This window comes from Ornithorhynchus anatinus, chromosome 3 (genome assembly GCF_004115215.2).
Source record: "Ornithorhynchus anatinus isolate Pmale09 chromosome 3, mOrnAna1.pri.v4, whole genome shotgun sequence".
NCBI lineage: Eukaryota > Metazoa > Chordata > Mammalia > Monotremata > Ornithorhynchidae > Ornithorhynchus > Ornithorhynchus anatinus.
In genome coordinates this window covers 55,603,816-55,623,571 of record NC_041730.1, presented here as the reverse complement: position 1 = coordinate 55,623,571, position 19,756 = coordinate 55,603,816, and the positions used below count along the sequence as shown (strand labels likewise).

The 19,756-nt window shown below is 39.7% G+C and overlaps 1 protein-coding gene across 1 annotated transcript in view; it reads right to left on the bottom strand.

Annotated features, from left to right (window-relative positions):
• The window catches only part of RIT2 (Ras like without CAAX 2), a 352,945-nt gene that overhangs the window by 177,313 nt on the left and 155,876 nt on the right, over positions 1 to 19,756 (bottom strand). The window contains exon 5 of the mRNA XM_007659987.4: positions 17,357 to 17,548. Coding sequence (XP_007658177.1) covers positions 17,357 to 17,548 — 192 coding nt within the window. The remainder of the gene's footprint in view (positions 1 to 17,356; positions 17,549 to 19,756) is intronic.

The following is a 19,756-nucleotide window of genomic DNA, read 5'->3' as shown; positions in this document are numbered from 1 at the left end:
TTGCATTGCTAACTAGAATAAAACAAACAGGACTGGACTAACTACTCCTCTCAGGTTTGTTCCACTGGTCTTGGAAAATAGATTGGATGTGACTAATAACACTTCAAACAGCAGCATGTCCTAGTGGAAAGAGCATGGGCCTGGGAGTCAGAGGGCCTGAATTCTAATCCCAGCTCTGCCAATTGCCCATTGTTTGACCTTGGCAAGCCAATTCATCTTTCTTTGCCTCTTTTTCCTCACCTGCAAAATGGTGACTCAATGTCTCTATTCCCTCTTAATAACACTGTGAGATCTTCATATGGGATAGGGACCACCTCTGTCCTGATTGATTTGTATCAACCTCAGTGTTCAGAGCAGTGTTTCACAAATAGTAAGGACTTAAGTTGTCACTCAGAAAATAAACAACAGAAGTAGTCTCAGAATCTTACTGATTTTTGTTTTGGCAGCCAAATTTGCCAAGTTGTTCCCAGAGTCCAAATAGTGTTGGCATCAAATGCTTTTGTGATATTTATTAAGCACTTACTATGGGGTGAGCACTGTACCAAGCACTGAGGTAGATACAAGGCACTCTGGTTCCATATGGAGCTCACAACCTAAGTAGGAAGAAATCTAGTTTTGAATTCCCATTTGCAGTGAGGGAACTGAGGCACAGAGAAGTTAAGTGACTTACTCTAGGTTACACAGCAGACAAGTGGCAAGGTAGGAATTAGAACCCATATCATCAGATTCCCAGACTTAAGCTCTTTCCATAGACCATGCTGCTTCTCCAGCCTTTGTGAGGCCTAGATACTTTAAGAGGTCTTGTTGCTGTTTCCTATACTATTCTTGCACATCACATACTACAGAGATCAGGTCTACTGTCTCATGCTCTGCTCTAAATACACACTGGCATTCTGGGAGCAATGGATCCGTGGTATTTGTTGGAAGCTGATCTAGTAGGAACCTAACTTCTTGTTAAAAGTGGAGAGTAATTAGATGCTTCAGAACTGCTACACTTTTTGCCTTCTCTTTGAGGAAGCATAACCTGATGGTTAGGGCACAGGCCTGGAAGTCAGAAGGACCTGAGTTCTAATTCTGCTTATGCCACTTGTCTCCTGTGTGACCTTGGGCAAATGACTTCATCTCTCTGGACCACAGTTACCTCATCTGTAAAATGGGGATTAAGACTGTGAGCCCTATGAGGGACACGGACTGTGTTTAACCTTATTACCTTGAATGTACCCCAATGCTTAGTACAGTGCTTAACACACTGTAAGTCCTTTAACAAGTACCATACAAAAAGAAAAAAAATAGAGTAGGATACGTTCATACATGTATTGAGGGATTCCAAGTACATCAGCACAAAGGAGATGCAGAAGTTGGTGAAGATATAATCTGGGGAGATGAGAAATTTAAAAAAAAAAGTGAGTCCGGAAGGGCTTTGAAGATGGTGAGAAGAGTGGTTGGATGGCAAAGAAGTAGGAAGGATTTCCAGGCAGGCTGGCAGGTAGGGAAGTTTTGAGCTGGAGGTCAGAAGTACAAAGACTAAGAAAAAACTCTAATGGCTAGACTATGTTGAGAAGAATACATATTACAATCTTGGATGTGCTGGAAGAGAACAGTGGAATAAATGGGAGAGGAGAGGGAGAAATAGGAGGGAGATTGTAGGTGGAGTGCTTCAAAGCCAGTGAATCTGTCCTTGATGCAGAGATTGGAGTTCTTATTTTTGTCTGCATAAATCTGGATCTCTTCTGCTTTGGCATCCCATCCCATCATGCATGTGTCTTAACTTTATGTGTATGTTTGCAATGCGGGTTTCTGAAAACTTCACTCCTCTTTGAGTCCCTGAGTGATGATATTATTTCTCTGCAACTGGATTTGTACCCAAGTTTGATTGCATTCATCCAATCTTGATGACTTTGGTTGGCCATGCCCAAAGTCTTGACAGCTGCCTGGTATGCAATATTGTGGACGAATTTGCATTCTTTTCTTATTTTGGGGACTGCTCAGGCCTTCATTCTCAAGGAACATAACACTCTCAGCAGTATCATCATTTTGGAAGGCACTTTTCAAAGCACTGGGGGTAGAATCAAGTTGAGTTTGAAGGGTAATGATCCATCCAGTTTACTATGTCATACATTGCTACTGTGATGTTAATATCCTAAGGTCTCTCTGCCATACAATAATGTAATCAATAAAAATGCCACTGTTTTGACTGTAAATACTGGAGAAAGTGGTATTTATGGTCATAGGATGTTCTTTGCTGCATTCACAATTCTAAAGGTAAAACATTGTTGTTGAGTGCCAGTATCATGAAGCACAGTGATTTTCTGCCATTTGTGGGAGTCACTTCAAATTCTAGCATCAAAATCTCACTAGGGAGCCAGGTAAGAATTTTTTTATTTTTTTTTTTACTTTTGATACAGGTGTGTATCATGCAGCTTAAGTTGCTTTAATTACTGACAGTCAGGCATAGTGTGGCCAGTGGCAATATTGAAAAAATAATAGTGAAAAACAAGTAGACCCCAAGAAAAACAACACCATGTGTGTTTCACCAGCACATAGGGTAACCGGCTGATGACATACAGATGCCATTTTACTGAAGCCCTCCAAAACTCACCCAGGATTACAGGATTTCTCCAAGATATTCTAACCCTCCAAGTTGCTTCAGAACCATATTTTCCTGTCTCAGGACCCTTAAAAGCATCTGCCACTTCCAGCCATGGAACCCAGAAGCACCAACCAAGGAGAAAACTGGTTCAGCACAGAAAATATAAATACCATATACAAGGCACCTGGTGATCAATTCCTACCAGATGGGGACAGTGGCTGAATGCCAGACTCTCCAGAGTAAATTCAGATGGCTGAGCCCTTAATTAGCATGAAAATATGACAGAGTAAGGGTACCGAAGATGCTTTATATCTCTAACTCATTTCTTTGTGAAGGTGAATACTTTTGGTGTTTTTAGTGTTTCTATTCATGTTGAGGAAAAAATGTATCCCCCTGAACATTAAAACAAATATGGGAAATCCTGGGCCTTTAAGCAAGGCAAAGCAAAGTGCATTTGGGAGGCAAGAATTTCAGAAAATTCAATCCTATTTTATTTTGATCAATAATTAAAATCTAACATTAACTTTTTTTATATCTTAAATTTTGTCACTGAACATTCCATTTAGATCCATAAGTAGTATTTAAACGCTTAGTCTGTGTAGAGCACTGTAACAAAGCACTTAAAAGTATAATAGAGTTAGTAAACATGATCCCTGCCCTCAAGGAGTTTATAATCCAACAATTTAATTGACTAGTGTGGCCAAATAGATGCTGAGTATCAAGGAAGATGTTATGTCAAATTTCAAATTCTACAATTTCAAGAGTTTTGAGAATACATTACAATTTTAATAAATTTCTCAAAATTGATGACATGTGATTTTCACTTGTGCAGTTTTGAGACAATTACATAAGGAAAATTAGCTGTGTATTAAAGTTGATAAACAAAACATCAATAACTTAATATGTTGCACTGAATTACAGAGAAGAGAACCCAGCTGTGTTTGAGGTTTTGTAAGTATCTCTATATGTTTCCAATTTGACAAAACACCAATCTCATTTGGGGAAACATGCTTTTTACATGATGTTTCTAAACCCGCATCTATTTCAAGGCCACATTTCCTGATTTGTTTACATTTAACTTTCTATAATTATGAATGGTAGAAGAAAAAAAACTATATTGAATCATCTTCCCCAAGCATAAGAAGCTGAAACCACCATTTTGCTTTTAAACTTAGAAAACTGAATTCTCAAGTTTCCAGTGAGCATTCCAAACATATAGCACTTGCTTACTGTGTGAACTGTGGCAAGTAAGTTAACCTCTGCGTGCCTCAGTATCCTCATCTGGAAAATGGGAATTAAATATCTTTTTGGCAAAAGAGAAAAATTTTGATAAGAGGTTAGCCAGCCACCAACCTCCCCCCACCCCCAGCACACTTAATTTTGAAAGATTTCAGTCTTAAAAGGGAAACAAAACTTCTTGGAGACTTACACAAATGGTGAAGTTTATTCAATGGGATATGCTACAATCAAGAAAGAAGTGACAATATAAAAACAGAAACTTGAGGATATTTTGAGCCAAAGAGCAAAAACAAAAACCAGTCAGAGTCTGCAAATAGCAAACACTTCAGTAAACCAGGCCATGATGATGATAGTGGCATCTGATGAAAAGTACAATTCCCACTCCTCAAAACTCTCCAGTAGTGACCCATTCCTTTCCACCTCTGGCTTTAAGGCATCAATCAGCTGTCTCTCCACTAATTATCCTCTCTCCTCTCCCATTAAACAGAGCTCATGTCAGTCATTTTTCTCAAGCCAACCTGCTTACTATGTCTTGTTCTCATCTCTCTGGCTGTTGACCTTTGCTTGTGCCCTTCTTTCCCCTTCGATTCTGGTAGACCGATACTCTTTCCATCTTCAAAACCCTTTTAAAATTGCATCTCCTCCAAGTGGCCTTTCTGATTAGTTTATTTCCCCACTTCCTAAAGCCACTTCTGCATCACATATACACTTGGGTTCTCCACCCCAGAAGCACATATGTTTATGTCTTTAAGTTCTATTGCTTCCTGTTATTGATTTTAATGTCTGCTTCCCCACTAGATTGCAAGCAAACACTTCTTTGTATTCTCCCAAGTGTTTAGTACTGTGTTCAGAACAGAGTAAGTACTCAGTGTTCTAATCCTGCCTCCACTACCTGTCTGCTTTGTGATCCTGGGCAAGTCATTTCACTCTCTGTGCCTCAGTTGTCTCATCTGTAAAATGAGGATTAAGATTGTGAACCCTATGTGAGACAGAGACTGTGTCAAATCTATCTTGTACCTTATCCCAGAGCTTAGTATAGTATCTGGTATATAGCAAGTGGTTAAGAAATTCCATAAAAAGTATGTGCTATTAATTGACTGACAAGCCTCTGTCAAAGGTAAAAAGATGTTCAGACTAAGAACCTGTGTGAAGGAATTGATTTGCCCAACACACTACTCCCAATCTGTCAACCTCTTTGTCCTGCTCCTTCTGGCATCTGGAGTGCAATAAGTGTGCAGGAAGGTAGAAGCAGACAAATGTATTTTTATGTGTAGAATCCAGTTAAGATTGTAGTGGGTACAGCAGGGGAAGGCTTTTCTGAATGCAAGGAAACATGAGGAATTCATTAGTTCTACATCTGCTTGTTCAGGCACAGTTCATGTGAATATGAAGAAAAGCAGCATGGCCTAGAGACAAGAGCATGGGCTTGGGAGTCAGAGCCCCTGCCATTTGTCTGCTATGTGACCTTGGGCAAGTCACTTAACTTCTCTGTGCCTCAAGTACCTCATCTGTAAAATGGAGATGGATACTGTGAACCCCATGTGGGACAACCTAATCACCTTGTACCTACCCCAGTGCTTGGCACCTAGTAAGTACTTAACAAATACCAAAACTTTTGTTACTATATGAAAACTTTAACAGGCATCATCTTGAGATTGAGAGGGAAACTGTATATTTTAGGAGATTGGCCAAAATAGATACAAAAGATCTAGACAGACTCCTTAAACTAATAGGGCACACCTGAAAATTGATTCTAATTAGGATGATATTTTCATTTGTTGTTCTGTTTCCTGCCTCTTCAACCCTCCATAAGAATACTCAAATATCTGCAAATTAGCAAGGAATCAACACCCAGGATTGGTGACCACTTGAGATTCTCTGTAGTTAAGGTTTTTGGTTTCCTCGAATGATAGAAAGGGCTGGAGTTTGACCAGCACTATGAAGACACTGAAAATTTTCCACAGCTGAGTGCCCATATTCTCCAGTGGAATTCTGCCTTTGGTATTACCTGGATTTCACCTGCTTGAAAATTACTCTATTCCTGGACCTTTTTTTAATGGTATTTGTGCAGTGCTAAGTGCTGGAGGTTCCTTACAAGATAGGATAAACAGAGTCCCTGTCCAACACAGAGCCCACAATATGAGAATGGAGTAGGATTTAATCCTCATTTTACAGATCAGGAAACAGAAGCCCTAAGAAATTAAATATCTTGCTCAAGGTCACCCAGCAGACTAATTTGCAGAGCTGGGATTAGAACCCAGGGCCTCTGCTCCCAGGACGCATGCTGGACCAGGTTGCTTTGCACTTCTAATCTGCACTTTGCCGGAAAGAAGAATCCAACAGTTAAAAGGAATGGTTTTATTCCTCTGGGGAAATGCAACCTTTTACATCTCTCTCATGAGATTAATTCTATAACATATGTGTGAAACCTGAATTGCTCTACAACTATTGATGTGAAGCAGATTGTGAGCTTCTCGTTTTGGAATATTATGTGTTTACAGTATACCCAGCATAGGACTCATGTATGCAAATGGATTCATTAATTTTTTTTTAAAACCAGGCATTAGCTGTCTAAAATAATTGTCCTGTTACTCTGTTGGGCAGTCTGAGTGAAGAAGGAACACGGACTGGATTCACAGAGGGAAGTGAATCCATTATACAACTAGTGGAAAGAGCACAGGACAGGGAATCAAGAGATCTGGGTTCTAATCCTGGCTTGGCTATTTAGCTATTGTGTGACCATGGGTGGGTATTAAATTTCTCTCTGTCTCAGTTTTGTCATCCAAAAAATGGAGATTAAATGCCTGTTCTTCCTCCCTCTTAGACCTCATGTGGGTCAAAGACAATGTCTGATCTGATTGTATTGTATCTACTTCACATAATGGTATATATTTATGTACATATCTTTAAATTACATGTTATGAATCATTTATATTTATGTCCATCTCCCCCTCTAGACTCTAATCTCATATGGGCAGGGGACTTGTCTACTAATCTTGTTATACTGTACATAACCACTTAGTATACTTCCCTGCATATATGCTGCATATAGTAAGTATTGAATAAATACCACTGACTGATTTATTGAGTGCTTACTGTGTGCAGAGAACTGTTAGGAAAGTACAATACAACAAAGTTGGTAGACGCATTCCTTGCCCTCAGTGAGCTTACAGTCTAGAGGTGCTTAGTCTAGTTGCCATAGAGTAATCAATGGCATTTATTGAGCACTTACAATGTGCAAAGCACTGTACTATATGCATTATTATTACTATTATCATTATTAGGTGCACAGAGCTGTGAGAAAACACAGTCCCCCAATTTGAGCATCAGGAAATAGTTAAGGTGGAGAGAATGTAAATTATTTCAGAGTGGCATGGCTGCCCACAGGCATTAGCTAGAGGCTAACCCAAAAAAGATGCTTTGTTGAGCTACTTGAGCTAGCCTCTTCTATGGGTAGCTAATGCCTCTTTTATAGTTTATGCACCTACCTCATATTAAGCTGACAGTGTATCAGAAGGTTAAAACCAGACTGCTCCAACAGTGCTAAAATATGAAGCTTGAAATTCTTATATTAGTGTTCATTTGCCCAACTTGTAAACATGTGTAGACACATATTGATAGATTTCCCTCTTCATTACAAAGAGGCACAATTTAGAAAGCCAAACTACAGTGAATGCTGGACTACAAAAGCATATTTTCCTGAAGTTCAGCAAAAAATGACGATTCAATAAGTAATTTAAATGGTTTGCTGTTGTTTAATATTGGTTGGGCAACAACCATGATAGGTGCTGAATTAGCATTCCTAGTTATTGCTGCTTTTACAGTTTCAGTCATAACATGGGTTTAACAGGTTTAGAATATCTTTTTCTGCAATATTATTAAGTGTCCAAAGAAGTTAATATATCTTATATATTAGCACTGTGCTATCTGTGCATTTTCTCTCCCTGTAGTAGCTCAGTGGAGCGAGCCCGGGCTTTGGAGTCAGAGGTCATGGGTTCGATTCCCAGCTCTGCCACTTGTCAGCTGTGTGACTGTGGGCAAGTCACTTAACTTCTCTGTGCCTCAGTCACCTTATCTGTAAAATGGAGGTGAAGACTGTGAGCCTCACGTGGGACAACCTGATTACCCTGTATCTACCCCAGCGCTTAGAACAGTGTTCTGCACATAGTAAGCGCTTAACAAATACCAAAATTATTATTATCAGTACAGACTAGTTTCTTCTGACCCTGCCCTATTGCACTCTCTTACTCACTATCAATATTGATGGCATTTGTTAAGCACTTACTCTGTGACAAGCACTGTTGGTTGTGGGCAGGGATTGTCTATATTTCTTTATTGTAATTTCCAAGCACTTAGTACAGTATTCTGCACACAGTAAACACTCAATAAATATGATTGAATGAAGGCACTAAGTACAGGGATTGATATCAGACTGAACACAGTCCTTGTCCCTCATGGGGGCTCAAAGTCAAAGAGGGAAGAAGAACAGCTATTCACTCCCAGTTCCTTTTTTATATCACTGTGGCCCATTTACTCCTCAATTCAAACTTCTCTACACATCTATCTTATTATTCCCTTACCCCTTCCACTCCAACTTTCCTGCCTAGTGCTCTCCTCCTCTCAGTCTTCTCTGTTTCCATGACCCCCTTCTTTCCCCACACTCTTCTTCTCTAATTCCCTTCTTAATTTTACTTATCTTCCTTTAAATTTGCCTCAGTCTTTCGTTTCCAGCTTCCCATACTCCATTCTTACCTATTCTCCTTCCAGTCGCCTTCTCCCATTTTTTCCATCCCCCAAACACACTCACTTGCCCCATTTCTCACCTTTCCTTTTCATTCATTCATTTAATCATATTTATAGAGTGTTTACTGTGTCCAGATCACTGTACTAAGCGCTTGGGAGAATGCAACACAATAATAAACAGGCACATTTCCTGGTCACAGTGATCTTATAATAATAATAATAATAATAATGTTGGTATTTGTTAAGTGCTTACTATGTGCCGAGCACTGTTCTAAGCGCTGGGGTAGACATAGGGGAATCAGGTTGTCCCATGTAGGGCTCACTGTCTTAATCCCCATTTTACAGATGAGGGAACTGAGGCACAGAGAAGTTAAGTGACTTGCCCACAGTCACACAGCCGACAAGTGGCAGAGCTGGGATTCGAACTCATGAGCCCTGACTCCAAAGCCCGTGCTCTTTCCACTGAGCCACGCTCCTTCTCCTAGCCACGCTGCTTCTCCTAGCCACGCTGCTTCTCCTTCTCTTATAGTCTAGAGGAGGGGAGACAAACATTAATATAAATTGTAGATATGTACTTCAGTGCAGTGGGATCACATTTTGCCTCTCTAACCTCAATGTAACATTTCGTGAAACACACAGCCTAAACACCCCACCCTTATCAAGTATTTCTATTCCTCTTCCCAATACTATCTCCAATGAAATTATTAATAATGATGATAATAATAATAATAGTAGTGTCTATTAAGCACTTGCTATACCCCAAGCATTATATAAAGCATTTGGGTAGATACAAAATAAGCAGTTCCCTCATGGGTCTACCAATCTAGAGAAGGGAGAACCCGTATTGAATCCCTATTTTGCAGATGAGGGAACTGAGTCACAGAGAAAAGAAGTGACTTACCCCAGGTCACTTAGCAGGGTAAGTGGCAGTCAGGATTAGAACCCAGGGCCTCTGACTCCCAGGCCCACCTTCTTTCTACTAGTACATGCTGCTTCTCCAAAATATCAGCAGGGTCCTAGGAAGCCACCATTTTGGTTTAGGAAATTCATCTCCTTCTCTGAGGCTAGTCCACAGGAGAGTTGTGCAAAACCTCACAATTCCAACCCTGACAAAGTTTTGACATTATCAGTAACAAGGACATAGTTACCCCATTCTTAACTTTAGAGTGAGCTCAGTGGAATCAATTCTTCACTTACCATCAAGATGGAAAGAGTACCCAGGCAATTTACTGTCTTGGTCCCGCCTGTCCCCTCAGATTCCCAGAAGAAAGGAGGCTTTATTAAGTACATTTTAAAAACACACACACATCCTGAAGATGTCCAGTGAATCCAGGAACTAGATCAAAACTGCTTATCAAGAGATCATCTACATGTGGCACACCCCAAAAACCTGAAATATCTACAGATGGCTGATAGGTAAATGAATGATGAATTGGTCCAGTGGTGACTTGGTGAATTCTGTCTCATTTAGGTTGCAGGCTCTTTGAAGACAAGAATTCTACAGAATACAACCATGAGTATAACATCTATTAGCGTTTACTTACAATAATAATAATAATGTTTAATGTATTTGTTAAGTGCCTAATATGTGTCACTGAGGCAGATTAAACTTAATCAGTTGGACATAGTCCGTGTCCCACCTAGCATTCACTAAGTAGGAGGGAGTAGGATTTAATCCACTTTATTTTTTTTCTACAGTTGAGGAAACTAAGGTACAGAGAATTTAAGTTACTTACCTGAGGTCACACAGCAAGCAATTGACAGAACCAGGATTAGAAAGCAGGTTCTCTGATTCCCAAGCCTGTGCTCTTTCCACTAGACCATGCTGCTTCTCAATGTCTAAAATATTGCACACATTCTTCAAACGTTACCTTAGCATCAGTTTCCATCAGAGCTACGTGAATAGCCCCAAGCTGCCCTGCCTGTCCATTGTACAATATGGGCCATTTAAACCAGAATCCATTTAAGGCCAATTCTCAGCTTTATCGTCAACTCTAATTTGAGTCCCATTATACCCCATATGCCCAAAGTCAAGTCTCACAGGGGACCAGTTTGTAGCCCATCTCCTGGGTCAGGTGAAGCAGTACAATCTGGTACAGATTCAGCCCTACTGAACCGTAGAGAAAGAGAATTCATTGCTTCAGCTTTCATTATATTTATGCTTCTGCCATTTCCCTCAGCACTTAAGATCATTTTTAGAGTGCAGACTGCCAGGGAGACACAGACAGGCTGGGATTAGCAGCATTTTTCTTCCCCTTAACCCTGTGAATGCTGAAACCAAGCTACAATAGTCTATGTGAAATTAGTAGCTTTCACAGTGAAAACACAGAGGTCTTTCTTTAACTAAGGACAATCATTCAAAATTCCAAATTTCCCCAGAGCCCACCTTTCTCTGGATTGGAGTCATAGATGCCAGATTTCCCTTTTGAATATGGAGTAGGGGATATGGGGGAAGGGATGGGTAAAAGGGTAGGATTAGAAGAGCAAGTGGGAGGGATTTGGAGGTAACAGGCTGGCTTTAAAGAGCTATTGGGAGACCAGATTTGGTGGGAGTTCTTTTCAATACTGCTCCAAAACTCCCAGTGCTTTTCAGAGGCAGCCTTTATAATAAGTTGGGTTGGAAAGTCTAGGCCAAACAGTTGTAGGGGGGAACACTACTAATCTGGATTCATTAATTCAATCGTATTCATTGAGTGCTTACTGTGTGCAGAGCACTGTACTAAGCACTTGGAAGAATATAATACATAGATAGTATGCACATTCCCTCCCCACAGTGAATATGAGGAAAGACCAAGCAGGTTAGGAACAACTAATTCCAGAAAGATAAACATGTGGGAGAGGAAGTGATTGAAGTTTTCAAACTTCAGTGAAGTCTGGGAAGAGAAAGCGCAAAATGTTTCATCACAAGATCTCTCAATTTCAGAACAAAGAGCACCCATGTTAGGAGATGCAAAACATATATGACACCAAATTTCATAAATTAGGGAGTAATTCCACAGGAAGCTATAAAGGCAGGAAATAGGTTATGGTAAAAGGAGGATTTGATTAACAGGCTCTTATGTCAAAGGAACTTGGATTTTAGGAGAGACCGTTATTGGGTAGGGATTGTCTTTATCTGTTGCCAAATTGTACTTTCCAAGTGCTTAGTACAGTGCTCTGCACACAGTAAGTGCTCAATACATGCGATTGAATGAATGAAAGAATATGGCATTGTGAATAGTCACTCTTCACTTACGTACATATCCATCAGTAAATTATTCTAACATCTGTTCCCCACTACAGTATGTAAGCTTCTTATGGTCAGGGATAATCTATACCTACTCCTTTGTATTGTACTGCCCAAATCACTTAGTACAGTAATAATAATAATAATATTGGCATTTGTTAAGCACTTATTATGTGCAGAGCACTGTTCTAAGCGCTGGGGTAGACACAGGGGAATCAGGTTGTCCCACATGGGGCTCACAGTCTTAATCCCCATTTTACAGATGAGGTAACTGAGGCCCAGAGAAGTTAAGTGATTTGCCCACAGTCACACAGCTGACAAGTGGCAGAGCTGGGATTCTGAACACAGCAAGTGGTCAACAAACCATTGATTGATTGAGCCAAGTTTACATAGACAGTCCAAATACCCATAAATCCAGATATTTCAGAAGAGATGTTTAAATGGGTGTTGACAAAAGTCAGTTTTATTTAGGAAAAAATCCCATGAGAATTTGTCTAATAATGATAGAGATCATTATACTATTTACTAAACACTTTCTATTAACCTGAACATCCTGTTAAGCCCTGTGAGTCCATGGGGTTGTAGCTTTAGAGGCCAGGTGAGTTGGTATCTTATTCCCATTCTTCAGACAAGAATACTGAAGCACAGAGAGGTAAAGTGACTTTACACAAGAGCACACAGCAGAGCCTGCAGAATTGGGAGTAATACCCACGTTCCATAACCCCCAAACACCTGTTCTTTCCTCTAGTCCTTGTTGCCTCACACTCTTTAGAACCCATCTCCTAGAACACACACTGAATGACATGAAACAATGCAAGCACAACTTCTACACATTATCCAGAGTTTGAGATGATCCGGATTAATTGGAGGTCTTCATAAATAGGAGCCAGATAAGTGGGGCCATGCATATCCCTTTCATTAATATGCCATATTCTTCCATTCACAGCAATCAGTTGATACTTCTTCAACTTTTATGTCCATTTAAATTGAACTACAAAAATGCTATGATCATATTACATTTGTGTTGCTTTATACTTCTTGCAAGTTTGCAAATAGTGGTATTGCATTTCAAGGAAATCACATATTTTCACTCCTACCTTATATAATTAAAACTAGTTTCAAAATAAAGGAAATGATGACAATTTCTGATGACAATAGCAGTATTTCCTTTAAAATACTTAAATCATCTTCTGGAATTATCAGGAAACTTAAAGAAATGAGTCTGCTTTTGCCCTGTAGAGCTGCTCCTTATATTTAATTTTAATTGCAGATTATTCTTGTTCCTGTAGCAGCACTAATAGATTTGAGACAGAAGACATACATCATTAATTGCTTCTTGTAGAGAAATGCATTTCAAACAGTGGCTTGTCTGACCCAGCTCCTAGTGCTTGTCTGATTATTATGAATTTGGCATTGTTTCCACATAAAGACAAGGAAAGTTGGAAACAATGTAACCATTCCAAATATTAAGATTCTCCATTTCTTCAGAGACTTTTTCGGTAAGGAAATGTCAACATTCAACATTTCTTCAAAGAAAGATTTACCATTCTGTCTGTTCTCTGCCCTAAAGAAAATTACTACCTATAAGAAGAGACAAGGCAATATACAGCATTGTTCTGGCTTCCCTAGACAGGCTTACTTTTTCATTCTTTTGCCTTCATTGTTGGTGGGAATAACTGACTCTCAAATCCAATGCTTAGATGAGCCTTTACCTACAAGATTCTCAAGCTAATAAATTTCAAGGTGATTCATTAGTGATGACAGACCTTTCATCAACACATCATAAAACAATTCACCAAATTTTATATTATCCACTTCCATGGTTTATCCTCTCCTTTTCACATTGCCAGCCAGCCTGTGGGTCATCACTGCATACTGATACCTGTTCTACATGCTAGGGAGATGAAATGAATAGGGGTGAAATGCAAGCTATTGTTCTCTTTAGTGTGGTTTTCAATTATCTATCCTTAATTCTGTCCTTAGAATCCCAGCAGGTAAGTATCCCTTGACTAGGCTACCTACTTAATCAGTGTTTTTCTTCTGTGGATTTCAGATTGCTCAAATAAATGCTTTCACTGACCCACATAGTATTCCAGAAAATTTCAGATAGCAAGAAATGTATTAGCCTCATTTTATCTAGGGGGAACCCGAAGCCCAGAAAAGTTAGGTTACTTACCAGATGTCACCCAACAAGCAACCTAGTTGATCCTAAGCTCAGTACTTTATCAGTGCAGTATACCAGTGATGTTTAATTTAAAAAAATGGATTCTTTCCAAATTCCTTTTTAATATGTGGAACTGTATCTCCTTTCTAGACAAATTTATTAAAGGACTAATTGTATGAGAAACTGAATAGTTCAGTGGGCAAAAGGACCCAAAGAGATTCACAAGGATCATCTCATTCCTCCTATCCTACTTCAGTGGTCTTTTATTTCAACCTCATATATACACTCTATCTCACGGTTGACCCTTTGCCTTTGTCTTCCCTCTGGCCTGAAACTCCCTTTCTCTACATATCTCACAATCCACCACCTTCAAAACACTCCTAAAATCACATCTCCTCCAAGAGGCCTTCCCTGGTTAAGCTCTCATTTCCCCTATCAATGCTCCCTTTACTGTTGACTATGTATTTGCACTTAAGAACTTTGATATTCACCCTAGTCCCATTCCACTTTTTAAAAATATTTTTATGCTCTATTATTTTCCCAATTTGTGATATGTTTTAATGTCTATCTACCCCTGTAGACTGTAAGCTTCTTGTGGGTAGGGACTGGGTCTACAAACTCTATCATATTGTATTTTCCCCACACTTAGTACAATGCTTTTGAGCTCAATACACACCACTGATTGAAGGATGAGTAGAAGGTGTCTTTCACCTCTGATTGATTTTGCTAACAAAAATAAATTCAGGTATCAGTAGGAATTTGCTCAAAAATCAAAACATTTTCCACTTGTGAATTATTTATCTTGAATTTCTTAGGGACTTTCTGAGATACATTCTCAGAATGGAATTTTATTTGAAAGCTACTCTAAACAGTAGACAGCCTCTAGACAGTAGGCTTCTCCAGATTCTAAATTCATTGACTAATTAATTAATTATTGTATGTGTTAAGCACTTACTATGAGTCCATCATTGTTCTATGTGCTGGGGTAGATACAAGTTAATCACACTGGATATAATCCCTGTTCCACATGGGGGTCACATTCTACCTAGGAGAGAATAAGATTTAATCCTAATTTTTTACAGATAAGGTATTTGAGGCACAGGGAAGTTAAGTGATTTGTTCAAGGTCAAACAGCAAACACAGGCAGAGCAGGGATTAGAGCCCAGGGCCTCTGACTCCCAAGCCTATGCTCTTCTTCCCTAGCCCACACTGCTCTTCTCATTGTGAGCAGGAAGTGTGTCTACCAACTTCGTTCGTAATCCTCCAAGCATTTATGAACATACCTGTAATTTATCTATAACAAGTAATATTATTGTCTCTTCCTCTAGACTGAAAGCTCATTGTGAGCAGGGTATGTGTGTGTTATAGTATGTTGTATTCTCCCAAGCACTTAGTACAGCATTCTGCATATAGTAAGCATTCAATAAATATGACTGACTGATAAAGTGCTTAATATAGTGCTCTGCATGCAGTAAGCACTCATTAAACACCACTGATCGATTGACTGTATTAGACTACTTGTTCTAAGTGATGACAGTGATAGAAACAGAACAGTCCCAATAATTCCTGGCTGTGTCGCAATCTGGGTTTCTCTGGCAGGGTAGAGTCTCAATTCCTGGACTTGAATATGTCTGTCTCCAACTGGAAACTTGACAGCTACCTGAAGGTAATTTAATTTTGAACCAGAGTCATTGTTTCCCCCTACAGATTCGGTTCAATTGTTTGGTTTTCACAGGTCATGGGCTGAGATTGCAAAATGGACAGTTCTGACTAACATTGTGTAAATGAGCTTTTCTCCTCTATATCATTTGGAAATGAAGAGCTGAACTAAAGGGTCACAGCAAAGCTTTCAAAATGAATTCAAATGTACCAGAAATCAACCTTACTCAAAATTCAAACAAAAAATCCCAATGAAACTTGGCTAAAAGCAGCATGGCTTAGAGGAAAGAGCATGGGCCTGGGATTTAAAGGACCTGGGTTCTAATCTTGGTCTGTCAATTTCCTGCTGTGTGACCTTGGGCAAATCACTTAAATTCCCTGTGCCTCACTTTCCTCATCTGTAAAATGGAGATTCAATTCCCACCTCTTCTCCCTCCTATTTAGAGTGCCATGTGGGACCTGATAATCATGTATCTACCTCAGGGCTTAGTACAGTGCTTGGCATATAATAAGTACTTAAGTACCATTGAAAAGTATTAAAAACAGGAAAAAAAAGACAAGTGGGTGATTCCTTCAAGTCCACTGCTTGACTTCTTTCTTAACTGGCCTCATTTCCAAGGGCCACCCAGAAGTGAAATTTAACTTCACCCAGTTTGACCAGGAATATCAATAATCTCTCAGTGAATAAGGGACATGAAAAGCCAAGAGTAAATGATCAATAAAGATCAACATTCCCAGCATGAGGGAAATCCTTTAGGCTAGAAAGGGAGCAGTGACCAGATAATAATAATAATGATAATGATAAATGTGGTATTTGTTAAGTGCTTACTTTGTGTCAGGCACTGTATTAAGTGATGGGGTAGATAAAAGCAAATTGGGTTGGACATACTCCCTGTCCAAGGGGCCACAGTCTTAATCCCCATTTTACAGATGAGGGAACTGAGGCACAGTGACTTGTGTAGTCATGCAGCCCAAACAAACTTCTAAACAAACCCTTCAGCTGTATTCCTGTCTCCCTGAAATTTGTGGTCACCCCTCCTGCTAAAACCACAACCCATTACCATTTAGAGCCATTAGTGTTACAGTGAGAACAAACAGGGGCACTCCCTTGTGGTACATGCTGGACACCTGGGAGACACGAGTAAAGGGGCTGGGAGCCCAAAATAGAAGTCAAGTGAGGCTGACACTAATGACTTGTAGATCTGGTAGAAAACACAGCAGAAGACATTTCACAAAAAACTGCCATCCAAGTACTCTGACAGTGATTTAATCAGAAATCCATTTTTGATCCATTACACCTGTGGGTATGTTCTCATAGAAGGCACTGGGAAGGTATTTGCCATGTGAACCACTTTCCAAGGAGAGGATCAACCAGAAGCAAGACAGGACATACCAAAATTACATACCAAAACAAGGATATTCCCTTTAAAAGTATAAGGGAATTTGTGAACATAAACCCACATCTCCACACCTGCAATCTTAAGAGAAGCAGGAAGAGAACAAATTGATGAATCCAAGGGTCCAGTGGCTTTAGTAGGACCAACAGCTAGGGAACAGTTTGCTTGTTATGACTTAGCAATCAGCCAAGGTTCAACAAAACCAAGATGTAAAGTAGAAGAGTCAAATCTGGATCTCCCCAAGAATTATGGAATTTCAAAAAACTAGACTTTGAACCCTCAATCAGTCCAGTACACTATGAAATGTACTCCCAAGAAAAGGAGATGATGGCACTTACCTGTCGGAATTGCTCCAGATCTATTTTGTTTCCTACCAGCACCAGGGGGATGTCATAGGTGTGCCGAACCTTATAGATGAGCTCCTTAAACTCGGCGGCTTCCTGGAAAGATTGGCGATCGGTGATGGAGTAGCAAATAATGAAACCTTCTCCTCCTCTCATGTATTGGTCTCTCATGGCCGTGAATTCTGCCTATTGAATAAGAAGAAATGATTCTTTTTTTCTTGCCTAGTGAAAAAGGGCCAGGAGAATACTCATGCACTAATTAGGTTTCCTTTTTGGTGATTTTTATCGAGATCCATAAAATCTGATCCACATTGTCAGTTGTGAGGATGAAACGATCAGAATCTACAGATCATTCATTCAATAGTATTTATTGAGCGCTTACTATGTGCAGAGCACTGTACTAAGCACTTGGAATGTACAAATCGGTAACAGATAGAGACAGTCCCTGCCCTTTGACGGACTTACAGTCTAATCGGGGGAGACGGACAGACAAGAACAATAGCAATAAATAGAATCAAGATCACTGATATGCACTGAGTGCTTTCTATGTGCAGAACACTCCTCTAAGTGTAGTGGGGAATGCAATGACTAGAGCATGGAAGGGGTCAGCATCCACCCAAGACATGCTCAGTAATTATATATGTTAGGCTAAATTCACCAAATCATCTTTTCACACCTGTCCTTCTGGGACCCTTAAATAAATAACAAGTTACATTGTGAAGTCAGGAGAGAGGCAGTGTTGTCTAGTAGGAAGAGCATAGTACTTGGAGTCAGAAGGACTTGGGTTCTAATTCTGCTCCACCACTTGTCTGCTGTGTGACCTTGGCCAAGTCACTTCACTTCTCTGTGGGCCAGTTACATCATCTGTAAAATGGGGATGAAGACTGTGAGTCCTATGTGAAACAGGGGCTGTGTCCAACCCAATTTACTTGTATCCACCCCAGTGCTTAATAATACATTGCCTGGCACATAGTAAGTACTTAATAAATACCACAATCATCATAATCAGCAGCAGAGGGATGTCCAGTTTTCTTTGGTACTACCACTACCTTTCCTATACATTATGGAAAGATATTGTGGATGACATTTGAAGAATTTGAAGCTTAGCAGGTGAAAAAGAGAGCCACAAGTAAATCTATCAATCATATTCACTGAACATTACTATGTGCAGAGTATTGTATTAAGATTTTGAACAATATAATGTAACAGAGTGCTCTGCATTTATTAAATGCTCAATAAATACCACTGATTGATTGGAATGTTCCCTGCCCATAATGAGCGTAGAGACTAGAAGAATGATTGAGGCATTTGTTACGTGCTTACTACGTGTCTAGCACTGTACTAAGCACTGGAGTAGATACAAGATAATCAAGTCTCACATGGTGTTCACAGTCAGAGTAGGAGGGAAAACAGGTTTTATCCACATTTTGCAGATGAGGGAACTGAAGCAAAGAGAACTTGAATGATTTGCTCAAGGTCATACTGCAGACAAGTGGTGTGACTAGGGACTAGAACCCAGGACCTTCTGACTCGGAGGCCCCTACTCTATCCACTATGCTATGCTGCTTGGAGTAGATGCAATGCCATCAGATCAGAGTCCTGTCCCATAAGGAGAGGGAGGTAGAACAGGTATTTAATATCCATTTTATATATGAGTGAGGAAACTGACATAGAGATAAATCAAATGACTTGCCCAAGGTCACTCAACAGGCAAGTGATTGAGCCTCCAGGTTTCCATCCTTATGCTTTTTTCATTAAGCTATGCTGCTCCTTTATTTTCAGCAAAAGGGCTTTTGAGGAGAAGGAATATGGTAAAGTCTGAAGTTCCTCTCCAGCCCTGCAGGGAGAGCAGGGAGTGTGTTAGTAACTTCTAGCGAGTGCTCTGAGATGGACTTTCTGAATTCTACCTGAATTTCCCTTGCACCATAATTCTGGAAGATACCTCATAAACAGCAATGAAATGTTTTTCTAAGGCAAAAAGTGAAACACACAGTGCTCATTTCAGCAGCTGTAGGGATGTCAATGCCAACGGGTAGATTTCAGAAGTATAAATCGCCTCCAGCACATATCCTTCTCTAAAAAGTTAAGTAGTACTCTAACACTGAAGATTTTTTTAAGTAAACGAGTTTGTTTCTGCAATTACTTATTTTGGCATTTTGACACTGGTGATGAATTAGGGGAAAATAATATTTGTCACTATGGCAGTCATCCATTTCAGCATGCATTTATTATAATATGCAAATTAGGCTGAGAGGGGGTCCCCTTTTTATTTACCATTAACTCAATTTGTTATTGACTTTTGATGGTGATTTCCCTTCTTCTTTTATCCCTCTTTTTGAAATTGAGGGGATGATTTGGGGATCCAAAGTCTGGTTTTTTAACTGTTCCATTGTG